The sequence below is a fragment of the Petaurus breviceps genome, unplaced genomic scaffold (assembly GCF_028583685.1).
Source record: "Petaurus breviceps papuanus isolate PSGF00001 unplaced genomic scaffold, PetGlider_PUasm1.0 91041, whole genome shotgun sequence".
Classification (NCBI taxonomy): Eukaryota; Metazoa; Chordata; class Mammalia; order Diprotodontia; family Petauridae; genus Petaurus; species Petaurus breviceps.
In genome coordinates, this window is record NW_027187400.1 from 9,704,045 (window position 1) to 9,720,748 (window position 16,704).

The window sequence follows — 16,704 nt, forward strand, 5'->3', positions numbered from 1 at the left end:
AAAGAGAGAGAGAGAGAGAGAGAGAGAGAGAGAGAGAGAGAAAGAAAGAAAGAAAGGAAGAAAGGAAGAAAGAAAGAAAGAAAGAAAGAAAGAAAGAAAGAAAGAAAGAAAGAAAGAAAGAAAGAAAGAAAGAAAGAGAGGAGTTCAGAGTTATATCTTGCTTTTGGTCAGTTACTCCAAGTCAGATGTGGGATCTGAACTCAGGTCTTCCTGAGTTCTATATCACTATACCACATCACGTCATGGGGAGATAACAAGAGAAGGACTGGAGAGGGGTTACATGGGCAGAGAGAGGGGCCAGCAGAACCAGGACAGTATCGGCAACACTGTGTGACGATCATCTATGACTGACTCAGCTCTTCTCAGCAACACAATGATCCTAGACAAGTACAAAAGACTCATGATGAAAAATGCCATCCGCATCCAGAGAGAGAACTTCTGGCCTCTGAATGCAGATCGAAGCATATTTTTTTCATTTACTTTATTCTTTCTCGTGGCTTTTTTTTTTCTTTTGATCTTGTTTTTTCTTTCAAAACTGTGACTGATATGGAAATATTTTAACATGATAGCACATGTATAAACTATATCAAACTGCCTGCCATTTTCAGAAGAGGGGAGGGAGGTAGAAAATTGGAACTCAAAATCTTGTTAAAATGAATGCTAAAAATTTTCTTGACATGTAACTCGGGCAAAAAATAAGATACTATTTAAAAAATGGAGTGAGGAGGTGCAAAGATTTGAATTCTGTTATATCTTGGACAAATTTAATTCATTTCTATGGGCCTCTGTTTCCTCTTCTATAAAATGAGTGGATTAGTCAAATGAGTGGATTAGTCGGGGGGTGGGGAACCTGTGGCCTCAAGGTCCTCAAGGGTGGCCCTTTGAATCCAAACTTCACAGAACAAATTCCCTTAATAAAAGGATTTGTTCTGTAAAACTTGGACTCAGTCAAATAGTCACAACCAAGGTCCTAGAAGGCCACATGTGGCCTTAAAGCCACAGGTTCCCCACCCCTGGACTAGAGGACCTCTAAAGTCAGTGACACAAGAAGAGGAGGTAGAAGGCCATGTGTGACCTCCTTCTCCTGTGTCTGGGGAGGGGGTGTCACAGAACACTCCTCAATATAAGCTTGTCTCCCTCCCTGTTTGCCTTCACCAGGCATTCCTGGATAATGTTACGGCCACCCCAGCCTGCTAGGGGCTGTTCATCCCAGGCTATGACCCCAGCTCCCGTAATGAACCCCATCCCTACCCTTAAACCATCCCTCCACATTGTGACTCTAAAGGATCTGGCCCTGCCTGAGGATTTCCAGTATCTGCCCCCTTCTCATGTTCTAGCTCAGAGAGCACTCGGTCTTACCGCCGAAGCGGTCGAAGCCTGGAAGACACCCCCGCAGTCAGGCAGCTGCCCCCTGGGCCTGTGGCCAGAAGAGCTGTGTCGGTATGAATTCTAGTGAAGCTTTTATTTTTTTGTGAGGAACAAGGTATGGGGAGGGTGAGGATGGGGGGGCAGGCCAGAAATTGGAATGAGTAAAGATGTGTGTTGGGAGTATATGGTCCAGTTGTTAGGGGTTGAAGTCAGGGACTAGAGTGACTGAGAATCTGGAATTTGAGATTAAACTGTTTGTTGTTTTGGGTCTGGTTCTGAGCACCATAGTTTAAGGAGGGCAATGAAAAACTCGAGAGCCTCCACAAGGGAATTGGGGGGGGGGGGGCAAAGGGCTTTGATTCTCCATTATGTGAGAGCATCTGCTAAAGGAACAGGGGATATTTCTCCTGGGGAAGAGAAAGACTCAGGGGGCAACCTGAACTCTGTGTTCAAGTATTGGAAAGGTAGTCATTACATGGGAGAAGGATTAGTCTTATTCCCTTTGACCTCAGAGAGCAGAACCAGGAGCAAAGAACAGGACAAATCTGGGATTGATCCAAGAAAATACTTCATGACAATGAGAACCATCCATAAGGGACTGGGCAGCCGTGGGAGGGAGGGTATCTCTTGTGGGTGTTGTAGCAGGGAATCCCTCTGGAGCTATGGGTTGGACTAGGTGACTGATAAGGTCTGTTCTAGCTTGATATAATGCATCAAGCCCTGGATCTGCCTCAGAAATTTCTTGGGCAAATTAAATGCACTAAGCCTCAGTTTCCGCATCAGTAAAACAAAGATAATAAGCACTTACTTCACAGGGTTGTGATCAGGATGAAATGCAAACCTTAAAGAAGTGTAGAAATGTCAGCAGTTATTATGGTTCCAGATCTAAAATTCTGTCATTCTGTTTTGGGGTTAAGGATAGATTGTTGGAAGGTGGGGTTATGGTATTGAGAGTGTGGGGTGAGGGCACAGGTGTGACTGAGGATTGAGGGTTTTGGAGTTGGGTTCAGGGTCTTAAGGAGGGTTGGGGATGGGGGATCCAGGTTTGGGCATGGCTATTGATGATATCGGCTAAGGGTGTTGGAGACATGAGCTTGTGGTATTGGGTTGGGTACCAGAGGGTGGAAGGGACCTGGTCTTTTCCATCCACAGGCTTCACATCCTCCCCATTGATGAGGGTAAAGGGGAGAGGATATACTCTGGAAACTTTCACCAACTCCTGCCCTTCTATACATATACAGATCCCCCTTCCCAGCCAGTCCCAGGGGAAATCAAAAAGAACCAAGTCCCTGACAGACAGCCGGATTGAGGACACCCGATCCCCTCCCACCTTCTCTCAGGGAGAAGTGAGTGTAGCTCCATACACTGAGGATGAGCAGAGCTGGGTAAGCTATGCTTGACCTGGGAAAAACAAGAAGAGGGGAGAGCCAGGACCTCAGAGCACCCCAAGCCAGAGCTATAAGGGAGTTTGACTGGCTGGAGCTCAATCCACCAGGATTCTCCTGGAACTTTCCCAGTTATATATGTGTGAATTAGAGAGAGCAGGGGTTGCCTGGGGTGCCGGCTTACTCTCCTCACTTCTGGGCCCAGAGTGACTATCAGAAACCAGTGGGTTTGGGAGGTGGGCGGCAGGAAGCTGCAACTTCGGTTCATCAAAATTTCTCCTCCCCAGGATGGTGTCACTGAAGTGGATGGCTCCAAAGCTGGCCTCCACTTGGCCAGTTCTGTGAAACTTTCACAAGACTGACCCCCCCCTCCAGTACGGTGCCCGGGCTGGGCTTGGGCCATCCCCATCAAAGTAGATCTTTAGCTGGCACTTGGATCTGTGGTGAGCTCAGAGGATCCAAGGGGCTTTCTTGGTCCTAAATTCTTCCTGCAGACCACCTCCTGGCACAGGACTCACTCAAACTTGGGGTCATTCTGAGTCAGTGGCAGTTGGGAAGGACACACTGGGAAGATTTGCAGTCGGCTTTCCAGCTGTGTCCAGGACCCCCCCCCCCCCTCCGCGTCCCATCCTTGGGTCACTATTTCTGTTTCAATACTGTCACCAGTGTGACAATCCCAACTAAAGAGACTAGTCTTGGCCCTTTTTCTTTGCCAATCCTTTGGCAGTGGATTCAAGGCTAGGACTTGGAACTTGCTATGCCAGACCCTCACCTAATGTACTCTACACCAACCCCCCTCCTCCAAGGACCACATCTACCCCCATGAAATATGGGGGTTGCTCCTCTCAGGGCCAGGCTATATTTTCCCCAACATTTATTCATTTCACAAACGTTTCCTGACCCCTTTCTTTGTGCTGGACCTTACACAGAGGACTCAGTCTCTGCCCTCAAGTTTACATAAGAATGCTTATAGTGTCCAGAAGGTAGGGATTGTGTCTTTTTCATGAGGCCCAAGGGAGAGCCATCTCAACTCACAGATTATCCAGGCTAGGCTGTCTCTAGGGCTAGTTCTTGAACTCTGGCTATGGGACAGTGTAGGTGAAGGGGAGAGGAGGGGGCAAGGATGGGGTTACCGGACAGAAGGGTTACCTAGGGTTGGGTAAACAAAGCCAGAGTTTTGTCACCCACTGCAGAAAATAGGAAGATGTTTCCCCCAGTGCTCAGATCAGGGAAAGGAAGAAAAGGGAAAGGGAAAGTAGGGAAATGTGGGTAAGCCTTTCTGTCTACCCTGTTTCCCCTCAAGCCAGTTCTGATTTCACCAACTCAGTTCTCTTGCCTGGAAGGAGGAAGGAAAGGGAAGAGGTATTTGTGGGTGTATATATATCTGGGGGCAGTATCTTGGCAGGGTTTTGCCACACAGAAAAAGCTCTCTTCCCCATGCCTCTCCCAGAGTCCAGTATTCTACCATGAGAAATCCTTTGGGAGCTTAAAGGCTTACCCATCTCCCGGAGCTCTCGGGGAACATTTAAATTCTCCTGAAAGGGGGAACAAAAGATAGGAGGGGACCCTGATGGGGCAGCACCCTGCTATTAGGAGAGTGTGGACGTGATGTAGGGGCCTAGGTCATTGCACCACTTTCCCTTGTAGATACAACTGGCTCGGTGGTTCTGAGAGGCACTCTAGGGGACACTCTCTTATGTTGTTCATCTCAGACTTTTTGTTTCACTGATTTTGAATAAAGGATTTATCATTTTTATTTTTAGTAAATTGTGGTAATTTCATTTATTGCCATCACTGATATCTTGAAGGGACCAGAGGGTGGAAGGGACCTGGTCTTTTCCATCCACAGGCTTCACATCCTCCCCATTGATGAGGGTAAAGGGGAGAGGATATACTCTGGAAACTTTCACCAACTCCTGCCCTTCTATACATATACAGATCCCCCTGTCTATAGATTCTTGGAAACCCTCTTTTCTTACAATGATAGAGAGAGAGGTGTGGGGATTATAAGCACTGGACCATCAGGAGTCAGAAGGCTGAGATTCTCAGTCCCTGACTCTAACTTGAAGTGTGACTTAGGGCAAAAGACTTCTTTCTGAACTCAGTTTCCTCATCTAAAAATATGGGGTTAGACTGGATGGTCTGGAAAGTCACCTCCACTTCTGACATTCTGTGTTTTAAAGTTAATCTCAGCTCTGATAGTTTATTGCCTGAGACAATGGTTCTCAACATTTTTGTTCTCAGGACTTTAAACTCTTAAAAATGATAGAACCCTGAAGAGCTTTTGGTTATGTGTGTTCAGTTGACATTTACTATATTAGAAATGAAAACATCGTAGTATTATTATGTGACCACATGGACACTGGGAAAGGGTCTCAGGACCACACTTTGAGAACTCCTGATGTAAGTTCTCTCCCAGCTCTGACATTCTGTGTTCTGAGGTCCTTCCCAGCTCTGACCTTCTATGTTCTAAGCTCTAAGGTTTATTTTGGTTATCATAATCTATGTTCTAAGCCCTTCTAGCTCTAACATTCTACCATAGTTCTGTGATGAGCAGCCCAGGTTAAGGACAGAGAAAGACCTAAATAAAGGGAAACATGGTGCTTTTTTTCCCCCGTTAGGAATCCCAAACAACTGTTGGCAGAATGGGCCTCCCCAGGGTCTGCCAAGATGCCTCTTCCAGGCCCAGGCTATTATAATAGGGGATGTAACAGAAGCCAGCAAAGTGGTAGGGCTTTCTATTTATTCAGACCTGGGTACATCTACCCAAAGGGCATAGCCAGCCCTGACTCCTGTGATTTTTTGCATTTCCATAGAGGTCATCTGGCCCAACTCATAGATGGGGACACTAAAGCAAGAGAAGTGGTCACACAAGTAACATGTGGTAAAGCTAGTGACCCCAGGTCCTCTGACTCCCATGCTATCTTCCACACTAACATGCCCCGCCCCCTTTAGGCCTGGGTCCCATCGCCACAGTTTTGAAGGATTCTATGCAATCTCACAAATCTGCACATAGTGGTAGACAGCCTAGTGTGACCTCAGGCATAGCCTCTTGTGCCTGATGTCTTAAAATGGGGCAGAGGGACTGTGGACTAGATCTACAGGGTCCCTTCCACCTTTAAATCCTACAGAAGGTTCACAGTCAATGAAAACATCCAGCACTCTCCAGCTCACAGGATGATTGTACAAAGACTACTATAGATGGGCTATTGTGCTGAGTGGGGCCAGGTGGGTTAGGAAAGAAGGATGCATTTAGGCAGAGGATCTGGGTTCTAAGCCTACCTCCACCACTAGATTTCAACTAGAAAATGAGTGTTAGACCATAAGAGTGCTTTTGTGTTTGTGTGTATGTTTCTTGGACCCCTAGAATCAGAGGAGTGTGTGTATCCTGGACTCCTAGAATTAGGGATTTGTGTGTGTATCCTGGGCCCCTAGAATGGGGTGGGGGTATATCCTGGATCTCTAGAATCAGGGGTATGTATATCCTGGACCCCTGGAATTAGGAGGGGGATGTATATCCTGCAACCTTGGAATCAGAGGGGTAGGTGCATGTGTATCCTGGACCCCTAGAATCTGTGTGTATGTCTTGGACCATTAGAATCAGGGTTGTGTGTATCCTGAACCCCTAGAATTAGGGGTGTATATATCCTGGATCCCTAAAATCAGGGGTGTGTATTTTAGATCCCTAGAATCAGTGGGGTGTGTGTATCCTGGACCCCTAGAATCAGTGGGATGTGTGCATCCTGGACTTCCAGATTCAGAGGGGGTGTGTGTCCTGGACCCCCAGATTCAGAGGGGAGTCTGCATCTTGGACCCCTCAGGCAGTCTGGTGAAACCTTTGGACCTCTTAGAATAATTTTAGATGCATAAGATAAATCCATAGGGTCGCAAAGGAAATAAAGGTGGAATTTTTTCCTCCCTAAGTGCACGGGGCTCTCGAGGTCTTTCCACGGACCTCGGGACAGATGCTCTCGCAGGCTCCTTCCAGCCCCAAACGCGCGACCTCCCAGCTTCCCAGAAGGGGCGCGGGACAGGGTCTGCGCGGGGTAGGGTCTTTGCTCGGCGCCTCCGCGCCCCTCCCGCGCGGCCCGCGGGGCCGGCTGCAATCTTTGCCCTCCTTAGTCCTTGAAGCCTATAATTAGCCTCCCCTCGCGCAGGCCGGGGCGGGGGCGGGGCTGCGGCGGGGTAGCCCAATGGGCCCGCGGAGTCCCGCCCCTCGCGGCCCCGCCTCCGCCCCGCCCCCTTCGCTGGGTGTCGGTGCTGAGCTGTCAGCCTCAGCCACCGACCCGGGAGCCCGACGGAGGCAGAGGACCCCCCCGGCCGGGCCCGGGCCGCGCCGTCGTCCTCCCCCCGGCTCCCAACAGCCAGCATGGGGCAGGAAGAGGAGCTGCTGAGAATCGCCAAGAAACTGGATAAAATGGTGTCCAGAGAGAGCACGGTGAGCGCGGGCTGGGTTAGGCGGGGGGCAGCCCCCCCACCCTGCCCGCCCCCGGGGCCCCGGCTTGGAGCAGGAGCGCGAGCGCCCCGACGTGAGGCCGCCGGGCAGCGCGAGGAGGGAGCCACCGCCGGAGCCGCCGCCGCCGCCGCCGCCGCCGGGGGAGGACGAGGAGGAGAGCGGCGCCGGGCAGAGCAGAGCGGAGCAGCGCAGAGACCCTGTTTCCTCTGCCCTGCCCTGCCCTGCCATGCCCTGCGCCGCGCCGCACGCTGCCCCCGGCCCCGCCACGCCGCCGCCCCGGGACCCCCGGACCCCGCCCCTCCCCGCGGCCCGGGAGCCGCGCGCCGCAAACTTTCCCGGCCCTCGGGCGGGCGCCGGGGAGGGGGCGCGGGCTTCCTTCGGAAACTTTCCCTGCCCTCGTGGCGGGGTGGGGGGGGGGGGGGAGGGAGCGGCCAGGGAGCGGAGGCGCGGGAAGATGGGAGCAGGGGCTTGGGCGGGAGAAAGGGCGCGCGCGGCGTAGAATGGAAGCCCCCGGAGGGCAAGGACTTTGTTTGGCTTTTGTTACCCCCTCCCCAGCCCCCAGCCTGTAGCTCAGGGCCTGGCCCCTGGAGTAGGCGCTTAATAAATATTTGTTGGTTTGGATCGGATCGGGATGGGAGGAGGGGGAAGGAGAAGGGGAGGTGCGGCGGGAAGGGACTAGGGGGAGTGGAGAAGGGGGCAGGGGCCCGCGGGCTTAGCTCCGAAACTAGCCCTTGGCTCCGGCCCTGGGCGGGGCTCTGGGCCGGGGGCCATAGTCCGGGGCTGGGGGGTGGGGGGGGGGGGAAGGCCCGAGGAGGGGAAGGGCAGTTTTGGTTTGCCCGATCGGGGCCCCAGCCCCGTCCTAGGGGGGGGGGGGGGGGGGGGGGGAGGGGGAGGCCCTGGCCGGGCCGGGCGCGGGGCCAGGCGGCTCCGACCCGCCCGCCCGAGAGGCTGGAGCAGGCGCGGGGAAGCAGGAAGAAAGTTTCTGTCCCTGGGGGGAGGGGTGTGGAGAGCCAGGCTGGGGGAGGGGCTGGGGCCGAGCTGGGGGGAGGGGTTGCGGAGGGAAAGGGGAGACTGAGATTCCTTTAGGGGAAGTGAGCCTGGCCCTTCCCCCACCTCCAAGCCGCGCGTACACACGCACACATGCACACACGTACACTCACACACTCCCTTTCTTTCCCCCTCTCCCCTCCCAAATTTGGAGCCAGACAGAGCGGGAGCTGAGCCCGGCCCAGCTGGGAGTTAATGTTTGACTTTCCATCTGCTCTTTGCCTCGGCTCACGCAGCCAAAACAAACTTGGCCGCGGCGGAGCGGGCCGGGGGCCGAGCTGGGGGCTCCGCGAGGCGGGGCGGGGCGGAACCAACCGAGAGGTCTCTGGGTCCAGGGGCCCTAGCGGTCCTCCCTCCTCTTTGGGGGAAGGGGGTGGGATCTCGCTTGGCTGCGGGCTGCGAGCTTGGGGCAGCTCGGCCAAGGCGGGAACTCCCTCTTTGTCAGTTTCTTCGAGGTCCCCAGGAGGGGCTGGGAATCCTTTAGCCTCGCCCCCGTTCCTCTACGTGTCAGCACCCACTCAGGCTTCCAGCACGGAGGGTGGGGTCTGCTGTGGAGCCTGGAAAGAGAAAGGAGGGGGAAGATTCCCATAGTAATAAGACCAGAATTGTACCACGTTGCAGCTCCGGCTCCAAGTCGGCTGTTTGTGGGAACAGACGTACACAGACACTCGCATACACACACGTACACACCTCCCCCGATCCAGCTTAGCCTAGCGCAAGCCCGCCTTCTCACCCACCTCGTCTGCAGCAGTCATTTAGAAAATAGGAAAATCCGAGCTGGGAGGTCGTCTCCCTTTAGGGCACTTCTGATCGCCAAATTCTTTTCTCCTGGCTTCCCTAACACTGCCAGACTCCTAGGAAAGTGTGTCTACACTGGCTGCCTCTGCCTTCTCATCACTCCTTGGCCTTTCAGCTTGCAACCTGGCTTCTCACCCACCCACAATCCTGCTGAAATGCTCTCTCTGAGTGGAGACTCCATGTCCTGACATTTATTTAAAGGCCCTCCACAGAGGTGGCTGTGCCCCATCTCGATGCCCTGGAAAAACAGCTTTAAAGAGTTGTGCGGTTTATTATGGGTCACTTTCTCAAGCCTCAGTTTACTCCTCTGTAAAATGGGGGGGGGGGATTAGTGGGTCTGTATTTATTTCAATGTACTGCCCATTCATGCCCTCTCTGCCAGCCAAAAGAAGTGATCTTCCCTTTCCTTCATAGAGGGCCTGGGATGCACTCCCTGCTCCCTTTCTTCAAAGCTCAGTGTAATCTGAAGCTTTTCCTGATATCTTCAGGTGGGAATGCTCAGCCCTTCTTTAAATTACCTTGTATTTACTTCCCAGTAGACCATATTTCCCACTAGAATTGTAAGTACCCTGAGAATAGAGACTTTTTGTACGTGTAGAATCTATTAGTGCCCTATGCATATGTAAACATACCTATATAGACACACGTTGTGAGGATTTTTTGGAGGGGGGAGGGGGTGTTCACTGCTGAGGCCAGTGGTTTCATCTGTTTGGAGAAATCCTTATGTGGAAACCCCACTCTAAAGCCAAGACCTAGCTGCTTTGTAATGTACAATCTGAGCTTAAGGGCTCTCAGTTACTCAGGCCAGCCTGTGTTAGAGTTGGACCTGTACCTAGGTCTCTCTGCCTTCTTGAGGACACCCTGGCCACTGTTTTAATTGAATAAAACATGAAATCAAATGGGGGGAAATGAAGCAAAGTCCTGGTTAAGAAAATGCCACGTGATCCAGGTGGGTGGGACGGAATAATAATTATTAACTGACTTTGATCTGAACTTTATTAGAGTCACAATTACCCTGTGAGGGTAGACTATACAAGTGTTATTCTCATTTTACAGATAAGGAAATTGAGGCTGGGGGGGGGCATCTGAATGTGATTCTGACTTTAGCCCAGCATTCTGTGAGTTTCAATGTGGTCAGCTAATAATCAATGGTTATTTCCCAGTTTTTAATTGAGGCCTGGAGTTTTAGCTCTACCCTACAAGTCACAGAATTAACTGGTCAAGGATTTGGTCCCAAAGGAGGTATTTTAGTATGAAAGCATCTCAGTCCACCAAACGGGGAGGTGCTAGGAAAATCCCAAATGGTGTTCCATGTACAATGCAAGCTTTATACAGTCTTCGGGATTCAATCAGTCTTATTATAAACTGTTAGATTTACCTTGGCCATGGCTTCTGCTTCTGCTTCTTCCAAAGGGCTGGCCAATTCAGCAGTCACAGATTTACCCAGACTTTACTTTTCCACTCGTCAGCCCGTGTCTGACTTGTGGTCTTTTTACCGTCAGGTTGATGGTAGAGAATAAGACATTCCCGTAGCCATCCATTTGACATGGAGCCATGTGTTCCCTCCTCCCAGACATCCCCTATGCCACTGCCAAACATTATCTTCTTTACTCATAGATTTGGCTATGCCATTTTTCTGATAAAAAACCTTTATTGGCTAAATACTGCTCCAGAGTAAAATTCAGATATTGCTGCTTGTTATATCATTGCCTCAGCTTACCCTAAGTATCAACCAATGTAGATTGCTCCTAGGCCCTTCTCTCTCTCTCTCTCTCTCTCTCTCTCTCTCACCCTCTCCCTCTCCCCCCCTCTCTCTCTCTCTCTCTCTCCTTTTTCTGGCACACATGCATACACTCATGTACTCATGATGATCCATATTGAGCCTTATTTCTCTAGTGACCTCCCCAACCATGTTCCTATTCAAATCACCTAACTCATGCCCCTTTCTTCAGCAAGTCTGCCTTGTTCCTCTCTTTACCTTTTCCCAGTAGATTAGATTTCCCACTTTCAAAACACCTCTTCGTTATGTTCATCACATATCCTGTAACACGAGACACAGATAACTTTGAAACTAGGAAGTGCTAGCTTCTGACACTGGATAAATGACCATGGACGAGTCGTTTTATTTCCTTTAGTCAGCTCTGAATTGTATTGATGGTGTTAAACTATTGGTGGAGAGTTTTCTCTACCAATAATAACGCATATCTAATCTATCTGTGGGTGAATCTCTCCCCAGTTCCTGGAAGGCATAGATTATGTCTCATCTAAACTTTATATCTCTCCTTGTACCTAAAGGATCTGAACTTAGTATGGTTGCTTAATAAACTTGTTAATTTACCTGGTCACCTACACACTGAAATCCAGCTACATATGTGAACTGAAGCAATCATGCACATGCATGTGTACAAATCACATGAGACATACACATTGAGAAAAGTTTGGCCATTATCTTGATGAGTTGACTTGAGAGGCACTGACCAAGTAGCTTCTCTCAGGCTCAGATTCCACCTCCGAAAAATGAGGGGGCTGGATTGGATGAACTCTAAGGTCCTAGGATTATCAGATTTTGAACCGTGAGAGACAGATCACTTTAGTCCAGAATTTTCATTTTATACATGAAATTGAGGTTCCTCCCAGCTCTGATGTTAGGCCCTAAAATCACTCTGTGTCCTCAGCTTAGCTCTGACATTCTGTGTTCCAAGACCTCTCCTAGTACTGACTTCAGTGGCCCAAGGTTTTTTTCTGCTGTGATTATTATATGTTCTAAGTTCCTTTTAAGCCCTTGTATTTGATGATAGTTGTGCTGAAAATGGATAGAGGCCCCGTGAGAGACTCCTTAGAGTAAGTTCCAAGGAGCCCAGCAGGAATGTTATGGTTGGCAGACAAAAAAAAAAATAGAGCAAGAGAAAGCCATACCCATACTTGGGGCTGGGATCTGTGGTTCAAGGTTAGCTAAGGCTATAGACTTTTCTTCCTGGGATGTAAGGAGGTGGCCCTGTTGTGGCTCTCTGGTAAGACAGGGATAAAATGGCTTTGGGAAGGGATTTCTTGAGATAGAACCCATTGAATTCGACTTAGACCTTAAAAAGAACCCCCACTCCACAAAATGTTCATATCTTCTGTTTGCAACCCTCCCAAAGGGGAGAGGCAATTTCCTCAAACAGCTCTCATGGGAAGTTTTCCCTAACTTTCACCCTCAATCTGCCCCTTTGCCATTCCTAAGCATTGTTGCTGGTTCTATGCATTGTGGGGAGAACACATCAGATCCCACTTCCAACCAGCACCGTAGATGTAAAGCAGGAAAGAAACCCTCAGGGACTGTCCTATAACAGCCTTCTTTGCCACATGAGGAATCAGGCCCAGGGGAGGCTTGTTCAAGGTCATGCAGATCTAGTCCTGAATTAGAAGTAGGATTCCTACTCAGAGCATTTGATAAGCTTTTCAAATCCTTGGAGACGGCTATCATGTTGCTGCCTCCTGGTACCCCTTTCTCTTCAAAGACTGTCTAATCCAACCCCTTCAGCGGAGTTGAGCAGTGAAGTTAGATGGGAGAGTACAGGTGTAATTTTGCAGTCTGGAGATGAGTTAGAGGTCTGACCCTTGAAAAATCACTAGCTTTGTTAGTCCAGGAGATGTTACACAGCTTTGAGCCCCGGCTTTCTCACCTGTAAAATGGGAATTACATTTACTCTAACTGCCTCACTAGGTTGTTGTGAAGAAATGTTATTATGATGGGGAAACTGAGGAACCCTCCCACTTACCCTACCTTTCTACTTTTACCTCACTTGTCTGTATCAGAGGTCATTTGAGATTCATTTGGGGTTAGGGTACATAATACTGACTCAGTGCTCTCCTTTAGGAAGGAGCCCTGGATCTCCTGAAGAAACTGAATGACTACAAGATGTCAATCCAGTTACTGCAGGTGGGCAGCTTCTAACAGGGCTAGAACCTGGGTTGGGAAACCCTGCAGGAGAGGGAGGGACCTTTCAAGAGAAAAAGAGTGGGGAGGGGGAAGGAGGTCTGTCAGATAGATCACATTTGGGGACCCTGCATGAGAGACCCTGGGGGAGAAGCTTTGTGGGACAGAGCCAGGAAGGGGTGGGTGGGTGTCCTGCAGGAGAGAGCCTGATGGGGTAGGGGTGGGAGGCAGCAGGAGAGATCCTGGGAAGGGAGACCCTGCAGAAGAGGTCCTGGGTGAATGGGGCCCTGTAAGATATCTCATGTTTGGGGGGCCCTATAAGAGAAAGCCTGGGTAGGAAACAAAAGGGAGAGGGTGCAGGGGGAGGAAAGGTGATCTCCATGATTTTTTTATTTGGTGGGCCCTAATGGAGAGAACCTGGGTGAAGGTGCCCCACAGCCTGGGTGGGGAGGCCCTATAGGAGAGATTCTGGGGTGGGGGGGAATTCATGAGCACCCTTTCTATGTTGAGAAACTGTGGGTGGGATCCTGGGAACCTAGGCCCTAGGGAAATAAATTAGCATCAGAACCAGGCACTCCCAAGTCAGGCTCCTTTCTAGGGGAGATCAGAGGCTGAATTTTTTTTTTTTTTTTACAATGCACCCTGTCCTTCCCCAGTCTGGCCCCACAGAATGTGGGGCCTGACTTTGCCTGGGAAGCCTTTTGTTCTCAGAACCCTCCTTCCCAGGCCAACTCTTTGGCCCCAGGACAGTATTTCTAAAGGGACATTGTTTTTGCTATTAGCCCTGTCTGGTGGATGACCACAGAGCCTCAAGCCTTGGAGTGCTGGGGTCAGGCCTTTAGTTATTGGTCATTGTTGGGGGCTCAGGCCTTCAATCAATGCTCATCAGTCAGGAAAAGTTTGTTGATCACTTAATATGTGGTAGGTCTTGTGCTTGAGTGTGAGGGAGACAAAACAAAGAAGAAATCCCCTTATTTCTCCCAGGGGAATGTAGGCTCCTGACCTCAAGAAGCTTATATTCTACTGAGAGAGAACAGAAGTAAATATAAGGTAAATTTAGGCGAATGGGAGCACTAGCAGCTGGAGAGATCTGGAAAGGTTCATACAAGAAGTAGCCCTTAGCACCAGACTAGAAGAAAATTAGGATTCCAATAGGCAACATAAGAAGGGAGTGCCTTCCAGGCATGGTGGGAATGGCCTGTGCAAAGGCTTGGAGATGGGATATTAAGGTTCCACATCTTGGTTATTGGTTAGTGTTGGGGGACAGAACTTAAGTCAGTGTTCATGCCTGGGCATTGGGCAGGGAGAGCAGCTGTTTTTGTGAGCTGTTTTTGTGAGTGTTTTTGTGATACTCTTAATGAGTATCCTTTGTCAAATACTTGTCCCAGCCTCACCCCAAGTAGGCCCCAGGATAGAGACTGGAGTCTATTCCCAAATCTCTTTGTTCTTCCAGACCACCAGGATTGGGATTGCTGTCAATGGGGTCCGTAAGCACTGTCTGGATAAGGAGGTGGTGGCGTTGGCCAAAATTCTCATCAAGAACTGGAAACGACTCCTGGGTGAGGGAAGCCCTTGGTGTACCCACCATCTCCTGGGCTCAGAATCCTGAGTCCCCCTGGCAGGGCTAGGGCCTTCTGCCCCAGACTCTTTTAAGAAGGCCTTTAAAGGGTCTGCAGAAACTTTGGAGCAGGGGAATCAATCTTATTTACTTATTTTATTGGTCCAGAAGTTGGTATCAGATCCCTGTTTTTGCCACATACACACAGACAAGTGAGCAGCTGGGTAGGGCAGTAGATAGAGTGCCAGGCCTCGAAACAGGAAGTCTCATCTTCTTGAGTTCAAATCTGGCTCCAGACACTCACCTACTGTGTGAGTCACTTACCCTTTGCCTGCCTCAGTTCCCTCATCTGTAAAATGGGGATAATATACCATAGAGGGTTGTTGTGGGGATTAAGTAAGATAATATTTGTAAAGCAGTAGATTAATGCTAGCTATTAATATTCTTTTATCCATCATGCCGTGCTACCTCTCACAAAACAAGAAAAGCCGCACATAGCACTCAGTACTCCACATTGGATTCCCATCCAAGTACTAACCAGTCAAGCACTTTGAGATTTGCATGGCCATATGCTCATATACGGGCACAGAAATCCATGCTTGCATTGTACATCATGTCACACACCAAAAACTATGATTTGTTGCTGTTGTTCAGTCATTTTTCAGTTGTGTCCGAATCTTTATGACCCCATTTGGGGTTTTCTTGGTAAAGATACTGGAGTGGTTTGCCATTTCCTTCTCCAGCTCATTTTACAGATGAGGAAACTGAGGCAAAGAGAGTTAAGTGACTGATCCAGGGTCACATAGCTAATAAGTGTCTGAGACTGGATTTGAACTCAGGTCTTCCTAACTCCAGGCTCAGGGCTTTATCTGCTGTGGCCCCTAGCTGCCACATCCATAATTAGCAAAGGGATGATGGATTTTTGTACATGCGAATGGGCACACACACAGGAGGCACAGGCCACCCCTAGGCTTGAGGGGAAGGGGCCAGACTACCCATATTCATGTTATCCTCTGCTGACCTGCCCATTTCTCCTCCTTGCCATTTTTTTTTAAGTGGAAATATCCCTAGTTCTGGCTCTGTGGAGTCCCTCAGGCATACGGGACAAATTTCCCCAGGTTCCACAGAAGACACCAGGGATAGATTATTTGTGATCTGGTTATCTACTTTGTGGACAGCTGTAACATTAACTTTTCTATCACACCGTCCTCACAACAGCCTAGTGAGAGAGGCAATAGAAGTATATTTATCCCCATTTTAAAGATGGAGAAAACTGAGGTTCCAAGAAAAGAAAACTTGAGTCTCATTGAGTTGAAATGCTTTGCCAAAAGTCATAAGGGCTTCCTGCCTCTTAGGCCTAGGCTTTTTATTGTCTTCTAATGGACTTCAGTCCAGGAGAAGATTAAGAACAGATGGGGCCCAGTGGCAACCCACCCTTAAGTGACCCTCCCTGCCTCCTCCTGAGTCATTATTTCCAGTGCAGTTTGTGATGCAAGGTGGAGCTTTAGGGGTCCCTGGCTGGGGAGGGGAGGGCCCTTCCCGATCCTAGCTTAATCTGCTCCTGGCTCTCTCTGGCCCTCCTCCTAATAATCCCTCCTTGAATTATTTCATTGTTTATTAGTACAAGAGAGTTTAGGATGTTGAGACAGAGAGAAAAGCCCCGTGTGTCAGTGTGACTGTCTTGAAACAGCTCCAGTAACAGGTTAGGGAGGGAGGGAGGCCCGGATAAAGGGCTGACAATTAAGGAATATTAATTAAATGCTCACAAGGCCCAATGCTGAGGGGCAGGCCCATGGAGATGGAAGACAAAACAGGTCCTGTTCTCAGAGGGGGAGGGAACGTGGGGGAGTGCAGACAGCTGCAGGGCTCTGTAGAGCTTTAGCCCTAACTCAGAGATTTACTATCTCTGCCACCCTGGGCAAGTCAGCCTCAATTTCCTTATCTCTAAAATGGGAATGATATGCCTTACAGGGTAGTTGTGAAAACCAAGTGAGATAATGTGTAAAGTCCTTTGCCAACCTTAAAGTGCTGTACAGATTCTAGCTATGATTTGTACTAGTGTGATAGGAGCAAAGAAAAAATTCAGACAAACTGCCCAAAATAAATTTGAGAGAGACAGAGTGTGTGTGTGTGTGTTTGTGTGTGTGTGTTTGAGGGAGGGGATTAGAAGGCT

At 49.6% G+C, this 16,704-nt stretch overlaps 2 protein-coding genes across 3 annotated transcripts in view; both read left to right on the top strand.

Annotated features, from left to right (window-relative positions):
• ASAP3 (ArfGAP with SH3 domain, ankyrin repeat and PH domain 3) overlaps positions 1–4,520 on the top strand; it is a 66,782-nt gene extending 62,262 nt beyond the window's left edge. Inside the window, exons 24-26 of the mRNA XM_069078819.1 lie at positions 1,338–1,440; positions 2,610–2,753; positions 3,041–4,520. Of these exons, the coding sequence (XP_068934920.1) occupies positions 1,338–1,440; positions 2,610–2,753; positions 3,041–3,115 (322 nt within the window). The 3' untranslated portion in view covers positions 3,116–4,520. The remainder of the gene's footprint in view (positions 1–1,337; positions 1,441–2,609; positions 2,754–3,040) is intronic.
• Positions 1–16,704, top strand: part of TCEA3 (transcription elongation factor A3) — a 64,059-nt gene that overhangs the window by 15,821 nt on the left and 31,534 nt on the right. Inside the window, exons 2-4 of one of the 2 annotated variants that reach the window (XM_069078825.1) lie at positions 7,034–7,191; positions 12,914–12,976; positions 14,427–14,532. In XM_069078825.1, coding sequence (XP_068934926.1) covers positions 7,123–7,191; positions 12,914–12,976; positions 14,427–14,532 — 238 coding nt within the window. In that variant the 5' untranslated portion in view covers positions 7,034–7,122. Of the gene's footprint in view, positions 1–6,983; positions 7,192–12,913; positions 12,977–14,426; positions 14,533–16,704 lie in introns of those variants that run through there. The other variant, XM_069078827.1, reaches the window with a different exon arrangement.